We start from the raw sequence: 24552 nt of genomic DNA, 5'->3' as shown, positions 1-24552 counted from the left end.
ATACTGTAATCATCTGTGATGGATGAAGATACCAAGAAAACAACACCATTTAATGGTAATTATAAGTCAATTTGTTGACCGATTTCGTTAATAGTTTCATTAATTTTATCAGTCATATTACGTGATTGTCAAGTTATGACAATGCTTTATGACGATATCCTGAAACTATTAAATTTAACTAGTTATAGTGTTGATTGAGGATTAGTCAGTGGAAAAATAGGTATTGTTGCTTTAGGTGATTCGAAATCATCAGAAACTTATAACGTTAAAGAATCCGAGACGCCTAATTTAATTATAAATTTCAATTCAGAAATATTCGTTTAGTGTTAATTCTAGTAGGCTACGGAGTTTTGATTTTAAACGTTTGTTTAGCCAACAGCTACCTGAGGATTTAGTTATTTTACTAGTGCAGTTGATAGTACCTAAATTTTTAATCTTATTATCTAAACTATGTTCGCATTTTAGGCTGCTAATATGATAAACCAATCCATAAACCCAAATACGATTAGCAACAACGACTATGATGGGTTTATTGATAAATGTTAAAGGCGATCCAGATGATTTCTAAATTTAGAAGACATGGAGATATAGTGTAACGTATGTATGGGCCAGGTTAACATGCAGGTTGTTGACGTATATGACGATTTAAAAATAATGAACATGACCAGAAAATAATTTTAAAGTTTAGACTGCTTGTGAAACTTCAGGCAGGAATATGATGCGTTATAAACATTCCATAAGAAGTTACTGCATTTAGCCTAGGGACACTTACAAATATATAGCAAAAGGAACCGGAAAACATATACATGTTAAGTAAAAAAATCACTAAGTAAAATAGTTGAACTCGCCTGGATTATTTTTGAAAATTAGATTATTCAGTGGACGACATATATAAAGCCATTCGTGAGTAGTAGTAATGATCCAAAAGTATCCAGAATAAAACATGCAGTATGGCAATTAATTCCATGGTGCTTGATGCTGTTGACGTTTTTGCCACTCGCTCGGATCAGAACAACCGAATGAATCCAGATAATTGTGCGGTCACCATTGAACGAGCCATCTAAAATGACCTTATGATTGCAGAAAACTTATGGCTGAAACTCACCGTATGTTTTTAGAGAAATGTCATCCTTGTTGTTTGGCAATGGAACTCGAAAATATGAAATTAGGCAGGCAGTGGTCGGAAGAAAAGATATTACAGGATAGTGCATAGTTTAAAACAGGATGAGGTGTTAGGTGAAGGAACACTGATAATTAGATCCAGATAACTATTTAGTCCTTGATTGCATTGTTAGTCAATGTATATTTACGCTATTTACAGGTCATATTTGCTAGAGCTTGATGTTTAAACAAGTCTATGTCGCTGAAGCATGTAAATGCTATTAAAGCTTGTTAACGAACCATCAAAGCTAATTGATATAGATAACCGGTTATTGGTATCGATTGAGCTAGTATGTTATGAGAACTAATAGATATAACATTACGATAATAAATGTGACCATTAATCAAAGGACTATTAGAATACTGGGTTTACAAAAATAAAAAACCGATTGAGAAGGTTAAGGTGGAAATAAGGATTAACAATAATAGGTTGCGTTTCTTTAGTTGGGCTCACCAATGTAGAACTATGGTCTACTATGATATTAGTATTGCTCTAATAATAGACCTAATCCTAAATTTGTAGATTTGTCATGATATAACTGCCTAATCTATAAGATCTTACGTGGAAGTCACACCATCGACTACACCAACTCACTGTATCGCATCAATTACCAATACATGATGTAGAACAAGATTAGGCTAGAGAAAGAACAATATATTTAACATGAATAGAAGATATAAGGTAACATTCAGCAGAGACCACGCCTGCATGGCCGAGCCATGCCACTCGACCAACTCCAGTCCATTCAATTCATTCTCCGCGCCTTCTCCATTGTTAGGTATTTCCCCGAGTTAAATATTGAATATCTATTTTCTGAGTAGTCTCGTGTTCACAGCTTTGTGGATTGTGTGGCTATTGTCCAATGCCACTACACTACTCTCCCACCAGAATCAACGTGATGTTGGTTCGACACCAGATCGGATGGGATCGTCGCGTGCCGGAGGTTACCAAGGATAATAAGGATCCTCAGGGTATTGATAAGCTGAAAGATAAATCAAAAGAAGGCGGCAGCATCTGGTCGGGAAATACATGTAATAATCTTAAAATATCTGCTTTCATGATTAACACGCTTAAAATGAAAATTTGGTTGAAGATTATTTGAACTATAAAAAATGAGATTACAATAATAATAATAAAACGATGCGTGTTAATAACTTAACTTATAGGCAGTAATTATTTTGTGTTTAGAACTATTAAAATAATGAATATTGTAGAAATGTTAATATTGGTATTAGTTTTGGTTTAAATTATGAAATCAGATAACGATTATGCCGGTAAGTTGTCCATAAGAGTTGAATTCCAATTGCATCTGTATTAGTAGGCTAACTGAAGGAACAAAAGTATACCGTGGAAAAGAATTCCAACTAGTGTTCCAGTTAGTTTGATACGGTTTATTTAGTTACGAGGAGATTTTCTCAACCTCATTTTTACTTGACCGTGATAGAATTTAGTAATACTACTAATACACATGAATGGTTATCAAAATAAAATTTAAATACATGAGTGATGATTATATGGATTTTGGACAGATAGCTAGGAAAAATCGTTAAACATGAGTGTGTTCGTAAGAGACATGCTCTAGACTCAATGTTCTGATCTGCGATAGACTATTTATTTATATTTATACTTGCCGGCTGATGGGCATACAAGTTAGTTGCACGTATGCGGGCAGAATACGATTTAAATGAGATATGGTGATTATAAGTTACTGAGATCAGTTAAGCCTGTGTCACATTACTAAGTGATGTGGTGCTGTAAGATGTACTCGGCCAAATACGTTTTTACAAGATGATTAACCGTGAGTGATGCTCATGTGATTATCAGGGAGTACATAAGTTGTAACCAAGGGAGTACACTCCCAACTCATGTCTATGATAATGGCTTGAACCTTAGTCAGTGTTGGGGTAAATTCGACATTAATGTTTTCAGTTTGCAGGAGATTTGCTCGACTGCTTATACTGATTATTTGCATGCATGATTGTGTCGCTAAACCACCAATTAGACTGACAAGGTTTTGAGATATTTACTGAATGAGCAACTGATAGAGAAACATACTGTAATCATCTGTGATGGATGAAGATACCAAGAAAACAACACCATTTAATGGTAATTATAAGTCAATTTGTTGACCGATTTCGTTAATAGTTTCATTAATCTTATCAGTCATATTACGTGATTGTCAAGTTATTACAATGCTTTATGACGATATCCTGAAACTATTAAATTTAACTAGTCATAGTGTTGATTGAGGATTAGTCAGTGGAAAAATAGGTATTATTGCTTTAGGTGATTCGAAATCATCAGAAACTTATAACGTTAAAGAATCCGAGACGCCTAATTTAATTATAAATTTCAATTCAGAAATATTCGTTTAGTGTTAATTCTAGTAGGCTACGGAGTTTTGATTTTAAACGTTTGTTTAGCCAACAGCTACTTGAGGATTTAGTTATTTTACTAGTGCAGTTGATAGTACCTAAATTTTTAATCTTATTATCTAAACTATGTTCGCATTTTAGGCTGCTAATATGATAAACCAATCCATAAACCCAAATACGATTCGCAACAACGACTATGATGGGTTTATTGATAAATGTTAAAGGCGATCCAGATGATTTCTAAATTTAGAAGACATGGAGATATAGTATAACGTATGTATGGGCCAGGTTAACATGCAGGTTGTTGACGTATATGACGATTTAAAAATAATGAACATGACCAGAAAATAATTTTAAAGTTTAGACTGCTTGTGAAACTTCAGGCAGGAATATGATGCGTTATAAACATTCCATAAGAAGTTACTGCATTTAGCCTAGGGACACTTACAAATATATAGCAAAAGGAACCGGAAAACATATACATGTTAAGTAAAAAATCACTAAGTAAAATAGTTGAACTCGCCTGGATTATTTTTGAAAATTAGATTATTCAGTGGACGACATTTATAAAGCCATTCGTGAGTAGTAGTAATGATCCAAAAGTATTCAGAATAAAACATGCAGTATGGCAATTAATTCCATGGTGCTTGATGCTGTTGACGTTTTTGCCACTCGCTCGGATCAGAACAACCGAATGAATCCAGATAATTGTGCGGTCACCATTGAACGAGCCATCTAAAATGACCTTATGATTGCAGAAAACTTATGGCTGAAACTCACCGTATGTTTTTAGAGAAATGTCATCCTTGTTGTTTGGCAATGGAACTCGAAAATATGAAATTAGGCAGGCAGTGGTCGGAAGAAAAGATATTACAGGATAGTGCATAGTTTAAAACAGGATGAGGTGTTAGGTGAAGGAACACTGATAATTAAATTCAGATAAGTATTTAGTCCTTGATTGTATTGTTAGTCAATGTATATTTACGCTATTTACAGGTCATATTTGCTAGAGCTTGATGTTTAAACAAGTTTATTCCGCAGAAGCATGTAAATGCTATTAAAGCTTGTTAATGAACCATCAAAGCTAATTGATATAGATAACCGGTTATTGGTATCGATTGAGTTAGTATGTTATGAGAACTAATAGATATAACATTACGATAATAAATGTGACCATTAATCAAAGGACTATTAGAATACTGGGTTTACAAAAATAAAAAACCGATTGAGAAGGTTAAGGTGGAAATAAGGATGAACAATAATAGGTTGCGTTTCTTTAGTTGAGCTCACCAATGTAGAACTATGGTCTACTATGATATTAGTATTGCTCTAATAATAGACCTAATCCTAAATTTGTAGATTTGTCATGATATAACTGCCTAATCTATAAGATCCTGCGTGGAAGTCACACCATCGACTACACCAACTCACTGTATCGCATCAATTACCAATACATGATGTAGAACAAGATTAGGCTAGAGAAAGAACAATATATTTAACATGAATAGAAGATATAAGGTAACATTCAGCAGAGACCACGCCTGCATGGCCGAGCCATGCCACTCGACCAACTCCAGTCCATTCAATTCATTCTCCGCGCCTTCTCCATTGTTAGGTATTTCCCCGAGTTAAATATTGAATATCTATTTTCTGAGTAGTCTCGTGTTCACAGCTTTGTGGATTGTGTGGCTATTGTCCAATGCCACTAGAGACATACGAATTTCCAATAAACCTTTTTGATTGAGATCATGAGTCTATGAATGTCAGACAACTACTAGAAATCCGCATGCACTAGATGGCCATTTCATGATCTCAGTCAAAATCTTAACAATCTCCAAAACACACTGACAAGTTCCACATGCTCTTTGTTGTCTAGATTCGTAAGGGAACTCTCGGAATTCTAGTGAGAAGTCGTGACTAGTGGAGCTAATCCTTGTCAGATAGAAGCAGGTATCTACCCCAATATGATGAAAGATAGTCGTGCAACTTCGTGGATTGGTCGAGGTTAGAAATAAACCCAGTTCGATGAAGTCTTAGTGGTCTTGAGATTGGGTATTCGTGCACGAGACCGAGGGTCCTGGGTTCGAATCTCACTTACGGGATAGTTTTAACTTTTACTGCTGAGTCGTCCCATACTAGAAACAAACGACCGTCCTGTGCTTCCAGATTCTCAATAACTGTCTAACACTGACCGACTCATGATCTCAGTCAAAAATTTAACAATCTTCACAATCCCACATTTCTAATAGGCTATGCATAATACATGTATTCAAAGTAAGCATACAGAATGTTTTTTTGACTGCTTGAAGTAATTTAAACGATTGGCTTACTATGCAAAATTATATGTGACTGTGATTGAAAGAATGTCTGTACGTCAATCTTTGTCTATTTTTCTAGTGGCCGCAAACACAGTCAATCAATAATTTACTCACGATCCACTCACATTCGAAAGCATATATAGGGATTTTTTACCACTCACATATTCTCTATTCCCTATGTGCTTGCGTATTTATCAATTAATAACAATACACCGTCTACACAACTGGTGTCTCCGTTTTTGAATAATCTCGACTAAATTCATAATACTACTGGGAGATTCGACCTGCGTAAATGCTGAATTAACGGTATATTATTTACTGAAGTCAGATATAGAGGAATCAAGCCTCTACAGATTCATGAGCTAAATACGTTTACTATCATAACAATAATAATAATCAACTGTAATTCACAAATTGAATATGAAGTACAATTCGCTCAGAATTGATTTATTTTCTCGGTAATAATATTAGTATGTAATATCTATGATAAAATTACAATATTTTAGTTCATTATAAAGTTATGAAATAGATGTTATTGAGTTACTAAATGGGACATCTTTGTTAACGTGATTGTTTGATTATTTAGAAGACAGTCCACTGTTAGTAAAAAACAGACACAACAAAACGTAAACGAATATTAGTCATTGTAGATCATAAAGAATATTGTGGCAATGTGTAAAATCAAAGTCGAATAAATTAATTATCTTGGATTCAGATGGGTGAATTTAAGTGATTAGTTGGAGTTAGATTCGTTAACAAATAACATAATTTGTTAACACAACGAATTATAGAAATTATTGTAAAGCAACATCAACCTAGCATGTAGACTTATCCTGAAGTCTTGGTTGGAACGAAATACAGGTAGGGTGAACTTATGCTACGACACATTTTAAGAACTATAATGAATTATCGCGATCTGATTAGAGTCAAGAATATGACAATCAATTTCTTAAACTGTATGCTGAATATGAGATAAGTTTTCTAATCTGTGATAGGGTACAGTGTTTATTTGTCTATAGAATATCAGACCAAGGAAATGCGTTGTTTAGTGATCACATAATTATAATAGTTCTTCTGATTATGTCAGTTAACGGAAACATTCATTCCGTACATATTTGCTTTTTAGGTGATACAATCTTTCCTGCAAATCGATAATACACAGTTATGAACAATGTGCATTATTCTGTCCAAAGGCAGGTATCAATTGCCTCACAGGACAACATCACACCATTCTTTATGACTTCTTTTCAAGCGAGTTAGAAGCTCATAGATTTGTAGTGGCATTGGGCCATAACCACACAATCCTCAAAGCTGAACACGAGACTACTCGGAAAATAGATATTCATTATTCAACGTGGAGAAATAACTAACGATGGAAAAGACGGGAACAAGGATTTTAATTAATTGGAGTTGATCAAATGGCATGGCTCGGTCATGCGGGCGTGGTCCCTGCAGAGTTTTGCTTTATATCTTTTATCCGTAGTAAATATATTGTTCTTTCTCTAGCCTAAGCTTGTTCTCCATCATGTATTGGTAATTGTTACGATACAGTGAGTTGGTGTAGGCGGTGGCGTGACTTCCACGCAGGATCTTATAAATTAGGCAGTTATATCATGACAAATCTACAATTTTAGGATTAGGTCTATTATTAGAGCAGTACTAATAACATAGTAGACCATAATTCTACAGTGTCATGTATAATAATCTAGCATTATGCTTCGAACTATACCATTTGTTTCGATTACTAAATTTACAATGAGTTTCATCCAGGTTATCTGTTTCTTTATTTGTTTTAATAACTCGATATGTCTATCGTTCGCATAACTTGTCCAGACGCGTTTATGAAAAGTTTACGTCCTTTCGCTGTACAAGTTAAAATAGAACCCAATCAGATATTGTGGCTGTTCGTAATATGCAGCGAAAAAAAGCAATAATCAGATGTCGATTGACTGAACTGCTAGCTTTTAACTGGCGATCATCCAGTATTTATCATCAGGATCGACCAAGAAGTAAGAAAAGAAACTTGTAGAAATACTCTGTGTTGAGAATTCCATACTGTACCAAACATATAATGTTGAATAAGGGTAATAATAGTCATATTCAAAATATAGGTTTTTGACTGGTGACTACAGGTGAACATGTAAGCAGATGAAGGAATGATCAGTCTAGTAATATCCTTCAAACAACACATAGCTACTGTGTCTAGATAGTCACTGGTTTTTACAAGGTGTATGAATTCAATTCAGTTCAATTATAAAGATTTTGAATTATCGCGTTGTTGACTTTTATCAGTCTTAATTGACATATATTCACTCAGTGCGGTTTGTTTCGACATAGCATCTAAAGCTAGTTTCAGGTTTTCGAGTCACGATGTAAATATAGAATTCGAGAAACAAATGAAAGCAGTTTATAAGGTACAAATAAAATTTAGTGAGAACAAAATAAGGTTCATCCAAGCAATTCACACAGAAAACTCATATTTCAAATAAGACTGATCGTGATCTAACCGATATTATTAGTAACAGAATATTGTAAACTTTTACAAATCAAATTCATAAAAAACTGCTTGGTAGCTAAGTAACTTACAAAACATTTATAAGTCTACTACACATTCAAAAAGAAACATTGATAGAAATAAGTTAAAACAATAATCTTGTTCGATAAAATCCAAAAAACGCATGACAACTAACACATACTAATTATGTAAACAGTGTGACGTCAAAACAGTCAATTAAACGGCCATCAGTTGTTAAATGACTTCATCTCATAACATATATGTGCTACGTACATCATATTTAATGAAAGCATCTCAGATATGACTTGAAAACGTTTGATATTTCGTGCTATCCATTCTATTCTTTATGACTCATAATAAAATAGTTCTTGGAAATAAGACAAAATAAGTGTTTATAGTTTAAATTCGTGATCATAATCGGTGTTTTGGTGCGAGTGGGCGTTTATGTTGGTAGTAGTGATGTAGAAGAGTGACAACACTTCATGACAGGGTGGCCGAGTGGTAAAATTACAGAATGATTTCGTGAAATATGAAAACCATACTAAAATACTTCATGTGTATATCTTCCATTAATTGCCCTTTATATACTCCATAATTACCTTAATTCCGTTGTTATCACAATTACCTTCTGTTTTCTTCAATTGAATCTCCTCAATCTTCTTCGGGCATACATTTTACTTCCGAGTTGTGTTACATACTACTTATATTTGTCATTGTAATTAACATATGTCATAGTAGTATTGACTTACCAAAGTATTTTAAGTATAAACCTTTTTAAACAAATACAAAATGTCGTTTTTCAAATAAAATCACATGTTATTTTGATACCATTGAATCATCTGGTACAAGTTCTATAATTGGAAATTCATGGGTTCAAAACGAAAATATTTCCATATAGTGAGTGCTACTAATTGGTGTGAATAAAACACTATGGATTGTTAACAATTCTGATCTAAAACTTACCAAATCCACGAAGAAGCAGATCTTCAACAAGTAACAATTAAAGAAAGAAATACTGAAATGTTATGTTTGACAAAACGTTGTATCACAATGTCAAAACAGAAACAAAAATCATAGACTGAGTTATTTGAAAATATCGAAATTTCACTTTAGAATAAGCTTAAAGTAATAAGATAAACTCAATGAGATTGAATTAGAAACATGAGCCGATCTACGTTAAAAATCTGAAATCACTAAATGGCTGTTATATTCTAGTATGATGTTCCTCAGCAGTGTGTATCTACGACCCCGCACACATGAGTTGAACCCAAAGCTTTCGGTCTTGAGAGTAAATACTTAGCTTAGAGACTACTGAGTTAAGACCCAATTGTATTGACGTCCAACTTCAGTTAGTTCATAACCATTTTCTATTGTCTTCAGTAGTTAATTGCCCTAAACTCGACGATATGGTTAAGCTTCACTTTTCACAGCTTCTCACTTGTCCAGTGCCTTCAGATTTGCAATGGTGGTCTAACTTAGATCGATTCCCGTTTTAAATCGAATTTAGCAGTCTACATAACTTCACACCACCAGTGAAATATGTAAAATTAATTACAATTTATAAAACAGTGAAGTATTTGATGCTAAACGCACAAGCAATTCGATCATCATTAGATTCATATCATTAATAATGTCACATTATGTAACTTTACAACTGTCCCTTTCAGACGCACAAATATAACATTATGGTCTATCAGCCGTCATTAATTATCTTTTTTTCCATTTTAGTGATTAATAAATTCCCCATTTTGTGTTGGCTTTGTATTGGCTAGCGTTTTTTAGCTGGATTGTTCTCCAAAGAATGGGGTTGCTCATCCCATACCCAACCCTCTTCCTTTATGTGGGCTTGAGAACGCTAGTAGCTCCAGATGGAGTTGAGAATTAAAAGCAGACATCGAAAGGAGAAGTAGCAACTGGAAACAACCGGAAAAGATCATTCAGGACAGAGTTCGATGGAGATTCCTGGTGGGTGGCGTATGCTACTCCATAAGGAGTTACAGGCGTAAGTAAGTAAGTACGTAAGTTTGTGTTGGCTAGTTATGTGAGAACTGCTGACAACTTACTATTATGAAATCTATAGTATTAGGTGCTGGGCGTTGCTTAACAATTTCATATGAACCCCGGTCACGAGCATGAATAAAACACAGTATACATTTTGAAGTAATATTGGAAATCAGTAACTAAGTTGACAATGTGATGGCATTTGCAGCGAACAGTACTGAGTTTGAGTTGCAATGTGAACATCAACTGTGAGATGCTGATACATCCAGCTGACGTGTCCCGGATGGGACGAAAAGTGCGTCCTAGGATTCCACTGCTAGTCACTATCCATATTTGCTTATAAATATATTATTTTGTTATATCCCAATAAGTAGAAAAATTGCATTTATGACGTTTCGTGACTTAATGTCAGCCACTTCTTCAAAATGAATAAATTATCGGAGTAAGTAGAACAAAGGAAAAAATCCTTCGTAATATTTAAACATGTGTTTATTTAATTCGGCAATTTATTCACTTTGAAGAAGCGGCTTACACTAATACACGAAACGTCAGAAATTCAATTTTCTGCTTATTGAGAAATCACAAATGGTATATTCATTAATAACATCCTACCCAATCTTCAATTCACTTAGATCTATCAAGTCCAACGTTGGCATTGATATCAATGTAGTGAACGAGGATACCAGAGGAGACGACCAAATGTATTTACCACACAATTACAGAATTTCTTAATAAAATCTGAGAATCATACAGTAAATACTTCATGTTTGAATTATCTATCAATTGTCTCAAACTTTGTTGTTCCTTCACTTCCACATCAATCACATTTTGTCCTCTTCCTCTTCTCTTCAGTCTTCTTAATCTTCCGCCTCCAGACATTTCACTTTCGACTGGTGACACGTACTACTTATATCTGTCAATATCAGTAGTACATACCACAGTCATATTTACACCTATTTTATTTTGTACAGCTATAATATAACGATACAACTCTTTAAAACTTTCTTTTGTGCATATATTGTTGAATATTTCATAATGAATATCATAGTATTGATCTTATGGACCTACTCTTTACTAGTAATTTTCAAGTTGAAGATATAAAAATGTTTCACAGAAATCTTTTATTTTCACTTCTGCATAGATGACACATAGAACACGTTCAGTTCTAAACAAAGAACACTAGGTAATTTTGTTGTATCGCGATAAAAATAATAAATGGTAACTGTCAGAATCTATTTCTGGACTAATACTATACATATATTTTTATTCACAATTGATTGATCACTGGTGGTGATTAATGTCATGTGTGTCAAGTCCTTCTTAGTGCAGATCGAATGATATCGACCATGTTGCAATGTGGACAGCAGTCTAGGTGACTCGACACTGTGGACACTATATATTGAGAATAGATTGTGGTTGGAGGTAGTCGACAGGAAATCCTGAACCTGGGTTTCGTGCTACTCGACACTCGTCAGAAAATGGTACCTGTAATTTTGAGGGAACTGGTGCTCCCCGGCGGATTCGACCCCGTGTCACCAAGCTTCACAGTCAGAGACGCTACCACTGAGCTATCCGGGCCGCGACCGACCTCCTGTAGGACTGAGATGTAATCACAATTGATTGATCACTGGGTGGTGATCAATGTCATGTATATCAGGTTCTTCTTAGTAAACCCTTCTGACGAGTGCCAAGTAGCACGAAACATGGTTGCAGGGTTTCCTGTCGACTATCTCCAACCACCATCTAATCTCAATATATTTTTATTGTATAATTGTTAATTAACTAAACTATCCATATTCTTGTACCTCTTATCATAAACTTTAATTAGACCTATGAACTATTATTATACAATTTACCATTCTTGAATTATTCCTTGTCTATTAATCACTACCTCCCACATTCACAGCCACATTTGTCTATATCTTGTATAAATGTTGTTTCCTATTTTATTGGTACGATGTGGTCTATCTGGTTGGTATATAAACCCAGTATGTTTGAAATAAATGATTCATATTGCAGAGGCTGAGATTGGTGTTCTGGACTTAACAGGCAAGGCTAGGCAGGAAGAAGGACTGGTAAAGACTGTAGACTGCTCGTACTTATTTTATGCATCATTGGTCGGGTCGATAAATTACAGTTCTCTAATTAGCGGTATCATTACGTTATACATAAATAGGGCACAAAGCAGTAGGATATAACAAATTTAATGTAGGTTAGGAATATTCTTGAATAAGTACTATACTGAAGAATTTTGTATTTTAATTGATGGAGTAGTGACCATTTAAATTCTATGGAAAATGTCTTTTACTAAAGATTTTAAAACTTGGGCAAATATCAGTCAGTTAGCTACAACATAAAACCAGGTTCATATAGGCATCAATCTAAGTTGCCACACCTCATTAGTACAACAAAATGAACACTAAATTCATGAAGATTTCCTATAAGGACTAAAGAATTAGTCCATAGAAAGAAAGATATGAAGCAATTTTGAACTCATAGTTTAAGGCAAGACAAAGAATGTATACACCGACGCAATTGTGATCGATTCTGATCCATATCACGCAGTGTTATTAGATGTTGATGGGTAAATATATGAACACCAAATAACACTGTATCTAAAAGAACAATTCATTATGGTACATACAAATGGTTTTTTCTTAGAACTTATTTGTAAGAATCGTATATACATAAAAATGAAGTCATAAATAACTTTTTTCTTAATTATGTATAACGTACTTCCACGCTGGTTGTCCCCTGAAATCATGATGTTAAAATGTATAAACTGAATACTTTGGAGGAAAAATCAGAATTTTTTTTCATCAAAAGGGGGACTTTTTGGAGCTCGTAGTAATTTATTAGTTGAGTTTGAATCCCGCGAGCGGGATCGTGGATGCGCACTGATGAAGAATCCCAAATAAGACAAAACGACCATGCAGTGCTTCCAGGCTTCCATGGTGATCTACATTCGATTTACTCATGAACTCAGCACAAAATCCCTCTTCTGATAATAATCACCATACGGTCACTAGTGACTGGCTTCAATAGGTATTTCATGAAGTTCTAGTGAAAAGGCACAACCAGTGGAATTCAACCGGATGTGTTGTGAGATAGTAACTCACTAAAGACAATGGTGGACGGTGGAGTGATTTGGTGGATTGGTTGAAATTAGATATCAACTTCTTTGGTTGCTGGCCAGCTGATTGGTCTAGAGGTTAGGCGCTCGTGCATGAGATCGAAGATCCTAGGTTCGAGTCTCGCGGGGTGGGATGACGAGTTCCAATCTGGGATAAATCGGCCATCCAATGCTTTATTAGCAGTATAGCTAAGATCGACTAGTGAAATCAACTGTGAAAATCGAATTGTAGTTGAATTCACACCAATCCGTAATTTTTACTATAAAAAATCAATCTTTGGATAAATGTGGTTCAGTTTATACTTACGAGGTAGACTGTTCGACCGGTGTAGATTTAGCTGTAATAATAATAAATAAAGGGATTTCAAAAAAACGTTAAAACGTTTAGATATTATTGGAATTTTGTTCTCTGAGCTGAATAGTTTTGTTATGGAACTTTCATAGTTGTTCTGAACGACATCATCAGCACAAACTTCAGATAGAAGTGAAGCGTTTGATTCTCTCTATATGTGCTTCACAGCTTTTCATATAGTCCTCGATGTTGATTGGTTCTTGTTGACCGTAAACCTGTCATTGTTTACATCTTAATTTGGTTGTATCGCCAGTGGGTTTGATTTTTGTTTCTTCTTTATTTATCCATAATTATGGATAAACTTCATCAAAATCATTTACCTGAATTACAAATCTTCTCCATTATCTCAACTATTTTCTTATGTTCATGTTATAAAAGCGATATACTACTGAAAATATGAAATACTTTTCTTCACTCATTTAATTCAGTTCATATGCATTTCAGCTGTCGAAAAGAAATGTTAGCAATAGTAAGGTGTGTGCTACTGATATTGACGGATATAAGTAGTATGTAGTATTGTCAATCAAAAGTTCACCGCTTGGAGGCAGAATATTATGAAGATCAAAGTGAACGAAAGCACGCGTGTGTATAAACGAATTTATTTCAATACAAATTTACAGAATCTCTTAGTGAAATTTAAGTACCATACAATAAGTACTTCATTTGGAAAATGTCAATCGATCATCTTAGACGTCATTATTCCTGAATTTCCATATTAATTACTTTTTGTTTTCGTTCTTTATTCCCCTATATTCTTAACCTTCCGCTGTCAGATATTCTATTCCTGATTAATGTTATATACTACTTATATCGATATAAGTAGCACACACCACAAAAATATCTTAAATTTATTTTCTTTTTTCTTACATCCATGGAGTGCGATACTCAGTAATGAGATAATAAACATTGATTAAAGGGGTTTTGTATTGATTCATCAAGGATTTTGTGCTTATAAAATTAGTAATCGATAAGACAAATGCTTCTTCAACATCGATCAATATTGTCCCTTGAATACGAATACAATGTGAGTCACAGTTTTACATACAAATGTACTGACAAAACAGTTGTCAGAATTAGTTAGAAAACAGAAGACATATGAAGAAAATGCTATAGCAAACAGTGTCAATGATGGTACAAAACTGTCAGGTACTTATAGTTTTTTAATAAAAAATGAAATCATATTTACGGTCCTACAATACAGCGGTTATAAGCATTTGTCCAATAGAGGAGCTACACGTAGAGCATTTTTCAAAAAAGATGATTGAATGGAATATTTTCATTTCTTTCCGAGCTTCTTAGAAATTCCTCGACTTCATCCGTGGACCGTCATTACACTTTTACAACTATATTTAAGTAATTTCAAATTAGAAATTACATGTATGATATAGAATAATTTATTTTTCTTGAAACTGATATTAAAAAGTTCATATCCTCAGAGACTAAGAGATTGTATCGAGGTAACTATTTAAACGTGATGCCAGATATGACCTTGAAAATTAATGTCAGATAAGTAGATACGTTTTATCATATTTTTATTGTGAAAAGGTTAAACTAACGGGAAGCTGAAACATTATTCCTGGAAAAAGAAGTGAAATACACAGTAATAACATGAAACTATTCATACAACACATTCGAATAGTAGACAAATACGAGTTAGAATTCATTTATTTTCTTTCCTACACATAACTATATATATATATATGGTGTGTGCTACTGATATTGTGGTGCGTGCTACTTCTATTGATATAAGTAGTATATGACACGAGTCAGGAATGTAATGGCTGGCAGCAGAAGATTGGGAAGATCAAGAAAGATAGAGCAGGAATAGAAAGTAATTAGTATGGAAATGCAAGAACAACGAAGTTCAAGACAATTATTGATCACTTAGCAAATTAAGTAGTATAGTATGGTTTTTTCTATTTTATGAGGTAACTCTGTAATTTTGTGCTAAATATAATTCGACTTTCCGTTCAGTACAATATCAACAGATATAAGTAGTAAGTATTATCAATCGAATGTGAAGTGTCTGGAAGCAGAAGGTTAAGAAGATCAGAGAACAGAGAATGATTGGTGTAGAGATGAAAGAACAATGAAGTCAGTGATGATTGATTGATATTTTGTAAATGAAGTATTTACTGTATGATTTTTAGATTTTAGTAAAAGATTTTGTAATTCTATGTTTAGATACGTTTGATTACCCTCCGTTTCTGTTCTCGTTCACTATACATTTACATTTGAATTGTTCATATTGAATAAACAAACTATTTATTTTAGTAAATGATCTATACAAAGAATATTCACAATTGATGACTGATTATAAACTGAACATATTCAATTACTGTTTACTTACTTGACTGGGATTTCTGGTGACTTTCCTCCTTTATCTGAAGAAGCAAACCATATTTGAATAAGTAAATATTAATATTTATGAAAACATCAAAAATAAAGCTACATTTTGAACTCTCAATACTAAGGTTCGAATTCTGTAGTAAACATCAACTCAGGTTCAGATAGATTCAACGAAATTCACCCCCAATAGAACGAATTAAAGATTCTCATTCTCAATACTAGTCACATTTCATCTATTCTATGTCAGTATGTGGTAAGATATTTATTATTTTAATGCTGTAAACATGTTTTTATCAAAGTAATTGTAAATATCAAATCGCTGAGGATTCCAAACGACCGTTCAGTAATTCCAGGCATTCAATCAAAGTATGCAAAAATCAATTTCATAATCAATGTAATCGTCATATGAAGCTTTGTATTAACAGGGTATTAAAGAGTATAGATAGTGGCTAGCAGTGGAATCCTGGACGCGCGTATCTTCCCATTCGCGACTCGTTAGCTGGAAGTACCTGCATCTCAGAGTTGATGATCACTCTGAGCCAATAAGAAACTGATCAATTGCAGCCTTATATAACAGTGGAAAGATAAAAGTAAACTAGCAGGTGACTATCAAGACTCAGTAGCTGAGTGGATAACGCGCTGGCGTTTGAAGCAAACAGTACTGGATTGAAGTTCCGGTGTGAACATCAACTCTGAAATGCTGATACATCCAGCTGAAGAGTTTCGAATAGATCGTAACCCACGTCTTGTATCCTATCTATCTTCCCTTAGAATGTTTGTGACTTCAGTGAAGATCGAGGCAGCTCTCATAGGATGTACATATGCCAAGAAGAGATTTATCAATTGCAGTCCTAAACAATAATGAGAAGATATAAACAAACAATATCAAGGATATTGTTTTACTTGAATCTTCCCATTGATGTTTTAGGACTGAAATTGATCAGTCTCTTATTGGTATATGTGCATACTGTGCGTATACCTCGATATTGCCTTAATTTACAAGCATTATAAGCAAAGATGGATAGTGGCTAGCAGTGGAATCCAGGACTCGCGTTTCGTCCTGTTTAGGACTCGTCAGCTGGATGTACCTGCATCTCAGAGTTGATGTTCACTCTGGGATATTAAAAAATTGAAAAGTTCGAAAATTAAACTTACGATCATTTGAGTTATTCTTTTTCTCACTGTTTATAGAAAACAAACAAATAAAGAATAATGGTAAAAGTTTTATTCACCTTTGTTTATTTGATCTTCATCAAGTACATATAAATATGTTTGTTGTATTAAGAAAGTGGTCAAATAAGAATCTTGCCATTTGTCAACAAGTCAACCATGACTTAATCAAGTCAATGTAGTCAAGATCGTTAAGTGTGATAATGAGATTATCTTTTTTATCGTTTAAGTGTGAGAGTAATTCTAATTCAATCTCATATTGTCTGAATAAAAGTTCCCGGTTCAAAGAAGCTTAGATGACAGTTGTACAGGTATAATCATGCAAAATTTGTTTATTTTCTTACATACTGACTGTTATAATGTGAAAATAAATGCTGCTGATTAAGGGGTAGCGAATTATTGATCGGACCAAGGACGCACAAACACATAAGAACGACCCAGGGTTCTGATTGGTCCTGCTTCCCTGTCTAGCCCAGCCAGTTGAGTCCAGAACAGAAGTCACAGCCTCGGAGATATGAATCATTATATTTCAAACATACTTTGTTTATATACCAGTCAAGCAGACCACAACGTACCATAAAATAGAAAATAACATTTTACAATAATGGCCAGTAGGAAAATGACACGTTAAACAAATATTGACCAATAAGATGATACCATTTCATGTCCAAGGATAGCATTAGACTCAACAGGATGATTTTCGGGATATTTTACTGAATATCCCAACACTGACAATGTCCTATGAATCAGCTCATTGAGTAGCGATGAAAAAAACAAAATCATTGTCATAGCGTCAAATAAGAACCACTAAATTAGATCATGACAATCTGACCATGTTAAGCGTCATATGGTTAACATGGAGCAGTTAGTCCCTTTTGATAAATTTCGATAGTGTAATAAGAAGATAAAGATTATCAGAACTATGTGGAGACATATTTCATAAGTACACGCAAACATATACATACACTATGCAAAGATGTAATTAATGTTTACAAATGGTTCCATTGTGCTACATTGAGATAATTATACATGACAAGATTGATTTTCTCTGCTTAAAGGATAGGATGGAATATTCATCAATAGAATAATCCTGATCTATTTTTTTTATTCGTTGCTTAAAACTTCTTATTGATGATTAGGCCTACAAATCATCAGTCTCTTATTGGCGTATGTGCATCCTGTGCGGATTGATTTGATATTGCTTTAAGTCACAAGCACTGTAAGCTGCGATGATAGTGGCCAGCTATGGAATTCATGACGTACGTTTCGTCCTACTTGAGACTCGTCAGCTGTCCTTCAACAAATCAATAATTTCACAGATTGAAATCATGAGTCAGTTGAAGCTAGGCCACCATGGAAAACCTGGAAGCACTGGACGGCCAGTGGAGTTCAACCAGGTCTGTTGTGAGATATCAGCTCACTGAAGACAATGGTTTACGGTGGCGCAACTTCGTGGATTGGTTGAAGTTAGACGTTAACACCGTTGGATGCCGGCCCAGTGGTCTAATGGTTAAGTGCTCGCGCGTGAAAACCAGTAGGTCCTGGGTTCGAATCCCGCAGGGTGCAGGATCGTGGATGCACACGGCTGAGGAGTCTCATGCTAGGACAAAACGGCCGTCCAGTGCTTCTAGGTTTTCCATGGTGGTCTAGCTTCAACTGACTCATGATTTCAATCTGTGTAATTTCTAAAATCTCCACAAACCCCTTCTGATAAAAATCAATAATTACAAACAATTCATATCGTACTACTTCATAGTATTTCGTACGTAGACCACTAATAAATCTTGGCAAATGTTTTAATATTTCACTACTTTCAATTAAATAAAGTGGAATTCTTCGATACGTTCAAGTGTTCTTGAAACGACGAAATCATAATAATGATCTCTAATTATATCCAAAAATTTAATCAATGTCCAAAAACTGCTGATAATAAAAAGAATTGATTGATCAGTGGATTGATGACAGTCGAGATGTATGAAAAGATATTCTGCTTATTTTTGTTGTGTATATTACTGATGTCGATAGTTATAAGTAGTATGTATCATCAATCGAAAGTGAAATGTCTGTTTGCAAAAGGTTAAGAAGATCAAAGAAAAGAGAATGAGAACAAAGAATGATCAGTGTGGAAACGAAAGAACAATGAAGTGAGTGACGATTGATTGATATTTTGTAAATGAAGTATTTACTGTATGGTTCCCAGATTTCAATAGAAGGTTCTGTAATTTTGTGTTCAAATACATTCGGTTGTCCACACTTGTGTTCTTGTTCACTACAGTTCGAATGACTTCTATGGATTTAATTTGACTAAAACCAAAGTCAGTTTTATTTTGTCAGATGATAGATAGTTTAAAAATACTTAACTTCGACGACATAGTAGACAAAGTTTAAAGTAATTTACTTTTGTTGCCACTTGTTAGAATCAGTAAGAAAAGTGTAAAAAAAGACTAAAGTGATAGTTAGACAAACTGCGTTGACTTACTCAGGAGGACTTTCTGATGTACTTGGGCTTCCATCTACATAGAAATAAAGATTTGATACAATTATTTGTATTGTCATATTCACTTACATTCAAATGGCTTATCAATGGTATCATTCATTTTTGTCTTGTTTGTTTGAATAGTCCGCTTAATGTTTAGGACTGAAATTGAATAGTCTCATATTTGCACAAATTAGTGACTATCTGGACTCAGTAACTAAGTGGATAACATGATGGTGTTTAAGATGAACGGCGAACATAAACTCTGATAAGTCACAAATAATATGGAATGTGCGTTCTGGATTGCGCTGTTAGCCACCATCCATCTTTGGCTTATCTACCACAGGATCATGTATATGAATATAGGATTTTTTCTAGGAATATTGTTCATATCGATTTAAATTTAACTAATTCAAAGAAGCACGACATGTAGTCATAGGATGGGAATCTCATGAATTCAGGATCATTAGCGCATTCTTCAAAACAAAGAACGAGCGAATTATAATGAATATTATCCAATGTTATGCATCCATCAATGACCCGAGGGGAATAATAGCAAATGGAATGGATTGTGCAAGACTGATTAGGAAGGAGAATGCTGGTGGTCGGCCTATGCTCCTCTATGACGGTTAACAGGACTAAGTAAGTAAGTAAGTAAGTAATTCATTTTTATCAAATTAACCTAGCTCTTCGTAGAATCTTTCGAGGCTTGTTTCTGACCAGTGAGATATTCATATATTCAAAAGTTAACTCTACATTTGAATTGTTGAATACTTAAGAAAAGTAGAATGAAAAGTATGTTGGATCTGTTTATTGACATTTCTTGATCACATTTATGAATGTGAGATTTCAGTGAGAAGTTTGAACACAAGGACCTCATATCATTGAAGTAATAAAAAATAGTTAAATAGGCTTGTTACTACACTTTAATCCCCATTTTGTGGATGAAATGAAATTTGATCTGATTTTTTTGGTATCCTTGTATCCATCGCATAGTTTATACTTAAAATAATGAAGATTAACGACATTATCAATCTGAATATGAAACTACCAAACATTTACCATTGTAAGTTTTGACAGTTGCAATCATGATTCAATTGAAACTAGACTACTAGAGAAAACCTTTAAGCACTAGATGGCCGTTTTGTTCTGTTGTGGAACTCTTCACCAGTGGGCATTCACGATACCACCTCGCCAGATCTAAACTCAGGACCTATCGATTTCGCGCGTGATCGTTTATCATCGTATTAAGAGACATTTGTATACTGCAATTATATTAAAGTAATAATCAAAGCCATTTCGTCAATTATAGAACATTACTACACTTACTATCATTCTTTTCCTTGTCGTTTCTTCAACACAATCAATAACATATAAGAGCATAGATGAAATTTATGATTATCAGCTGACTTGTTCATTTATCAAAGTGTACGTAAATTACTGTTACCGTGTTACAAACGGAATAGAAGTGAATCAGGTCATCGAATTTTGTCGTTTTAAACAAGTCTCTTTTCAATAATCACAAAAATGAGATACGATGGTGAGGTGGGTAAATTTCAAATTGTTATTGGCAATCTGCGTAGATACTCAATTATTACTTATAGATAAACCTAGTATGATTGTAAGAATGCACTGAGACGACACAATAGTGCGTATCCACGATCTCGCATATGGGATTCGAATTCAGGATCTTTGGTCTCCACAACCCTGTAAACATGAGAATGCAGGATATTCTCCGTCAGGCGTGATCGGTCAACTGAATCTGATTAAGTGATGAAAAAAGGAACATAGCATCCGAAGAAATATTCTCTTTTCTTATCAAGCTCTTCAGCTATATATTCAAATGAAAGTTTTGGAACGATATGAAAATAATACACAGTAATGTACGAAGAGATAGTACCCAAGGAATATGTGATATGGATAATAACAAACGAAGATAGTGCTCTTTATCAAATCTTCTGTATAAATGAAAAATGTCATCAATTGACTCGTGATTCCAACCAGTGAAATTTTTAAAAATCTCCACAAAACCCATTCTGATAATAATAATCAGCTACTCACTAGTGACTGACTTCAGGAGACACTCCTGGAGTTCTAGTGAGAAGCCTTTACCAGTGGAGTTCAACCAGGTCTGTTGTGAGATAGGAACTCATTGAAGACAATGGTTTACGATGGCGCAACTTCGTGGATCGGTTGAAGTTAGTCATTAACACCGTTGGATGCCGGCCAGCTCCGTGGTCTAGTTGGTCAAGCGCCTGGTGCGAGACTGATAGGTCCTGGTTTCGAATCTAGCGGGGGGGGGCGGGATCGTGGATGCGCACTGCTGAGGCTTCCCATGCTAGGACGAAACGGTCGTCCAGTGCTTTCAGGTTTTCCATGGTGGTCTAGCTTCAATTGATTCATGACTCCAACCAGTAAAAGACTAGTATATGAACGAAGAATATGCTTTTCGATAAATTGTCTTCAGGTTCTACAAGTCATATATCCAAGTTAATAATCCGCAAAATGGCCAGATTAAGGGCAAAGCACATCGTTTAAAGCGTGTAAATTCAGGATTGTGATAAACAAAATACAATAGAATTGTTAATGTTAATATCACTCATATCAGAATGTTAACTTGAATCGGCGTAGATGTAAAGTGAAATTTTAAGATCTATGATCAGAATAAATATGGGTCAAATAGGGTAAGAGAGAAATGATAGTGCAATTACAGTTCGATCAAATAAGTAAGATGTAATGCGGAGGGATGAATGCGAAGTGAATGAATCATGTATAGGGGAGATTAATGATAATGTTTAACCAATAATATGAATAATAATAATAATAATACAAAGATTTATGAATAAAGATAACAGAGACAGTTACATTTTTGATTGAGATCATGAACCGATTGATGTTAGACCACCACCTTTGGAAACCTGGAAGCACTGGACGGCCGTTTCGTCCTATTGTGTAACTCCTCAGCAGCGCGCATCCACGATCCCGCTCGTGGGATTCGAACCCAGGGCTTTCGGTCTCGCGCGCGAACGCTTAACCAACTAGACCACTGAGCCGGCATCCAATGATGATAGTGTATAACGTCAACCAATCCACGAAATTGCGTGGATGAGCACTGCTGAGGAGTCCGACAATAGGACGAAACGGCCGCCCAGTGCTTCCAGGTTTCCAAAGGTGGTGGTCTAACATCAATCGGTTCATGATCTCAATCAAATACGTAATAATCTCCACAACCCCCATACTAGAGACAGATACAATTGACTGCGAAAGGTCGTAGTCAAATTGGGTCATTCAATAGTTAAGATTACGATTAATTAATTGGCCTTGATGTTGGCCAGGGGGGGAGGAGTGGTTGAATATATTTCTTCTGTGCGCATAGCTCCGGTTTCTTCATCCGGATGTCTATTGCTTCAGCCGTTTGAAGGACTTTTAGTCTGACCAGTTTTGGCAAAAAATTACTGACCTTATAAATAATTGAAAAAAAGAATAGTTTATACTGGCATTATGACAGGTTTGTACTAAATGGGCCAATATTGAGCTGTTCATTTTCTTTATTAAACCTTCGTTTAGCCAAGCTGGAAGGTGTTCACGAGCACGAACATGTAAATTCCTAGAACTTCGACCAATATAACTGGCTCCACAGGAGCAGTCAAACTGATAAATACAAAATGAGGTGGTCATTCTAGGTAATTCATCTTTTAGCCTTGGTGTAACCATTGGGCGCGTAGAAAATACTAATCGCAGTTCTCCGGCGCTAAAAGATTTTTGTATTGTCCTACGTAATCTCTGAGTTAATATTTCACTATATGCATCCCTTCTGAATTGTAGACGCATGAACAGGGATTTCTTCTTCACTGTTTGTATTTCGCCTATTTTCACGTTCGTGACCATATATTTAATTATAATCTTTCTAGGGTAGTCGTTCTCCCTGAGAGTATTATGCAAGGTGTTAAGCTCTTGTTTAACTATATCACCAGAATATATAGTGTGTATACGGTAACTAAAGGTTTTGATCAAGTTTCGTTTGTACTGTAAGGCTACAAAGCTCCGGAAATTCGTATATTGTCCAGTCCATGTACTTTTTCTGTTCAAGTTCCTTTTTAACTATCCATACGCTCTCTCAGTCAAGAGAACGTCCAAAAAGGCTATTCAACCATAACTCTCTTCTTCAAATGTAAACTGAATGGCTGAATGTACTTCATTAAATCGCCTAAGAACCTCTTGCGGTGACGTATTATCTTTACAGAGGATTAACGTGTCATTTATGTATCTACAGTAAAATGTGAAGTTTTAAATAATCTTTTTTAGTGGACAATTTTCTAGTTTGGCTAGAAAAATATCAGCTAGTATAGGGCTTAGTGGTGAACCCATTGCAACATCATCACCGTTGAACTTGAAATTCACATTCATGGTGCATTTGAGTAATAACTCTTACACGACATGAATGGGAACAGTAGTTTCAATTTCATTTTCAATCAGCTGTTCACCTATATATTCTACAGTTTCTATGAATTGGGCGTTTGTGAATAGCGATGTTACATCCAATGACGTCATCTTTAGCCCCAACGTATTTGCATTTTTGATTTTATCAACAAATTGGAAAACATCATAAACACTATATTTTACAAGCATTTCGTGTAGAGGTTTCAATACAGTTATCAACCATTTAGTTATAGTATGGTAAGATTTATACTTATCTAGAAT

General features: G+C 34.7%; 1 protein-coding gene across 1 annotated transcript in view; it reads right to left on the bottom strand.

Annotated features, from left to right (window-relative positions):
* The window catches only part of MS3_00011151 (uncharacterized protein), a gene marked incomplete at both ends in the record, with an annotated part of 65678 nt that overhangs the window by 31808 nt on the left and 9318 nt on the right, over positions 1-24552 (bottom strand). The window contains 6 exons of the mRNA XM_051219565.1: positions 13812-13842; positions 15413-15432; positions 16207-16240; positions 17361-17386; positions 19855-19888; positions 21181-21203. Of these exons, the coding sequence (XP_051065109.1) occupies positions 13812-13842; positions 15413-15432; positions 16207-16240; positions 17361-17386; positions 19855-19888; positions 21181-21203 (168 nt within the window). The remainder of the gene's footprint in view (positions 1-13811; positions 13843-15412; positions 15433-16206; positions 16241-17360; positions 17387-19854; positions 19889-21180; positions 21204-24552) is intronic.

Source organism: Schistosoma haematobium, chromosome 5 (assembly GCF_000699445.3).
Source record: "Schistosoma haematobium chromosome 5, whole genome shotgun sequence".
Lineage (NCBI taxonomy): Eukaryota > Metazoa > Platyhelminthes > Trematoda > Strigeidida > Schistosomatidae > Schistosoma > Schistosoma haematobium.
Note: the sequence above shows the minus strand (reverse complement) of the source record. Positions and strands in the feature narration are given on the sequence as shown.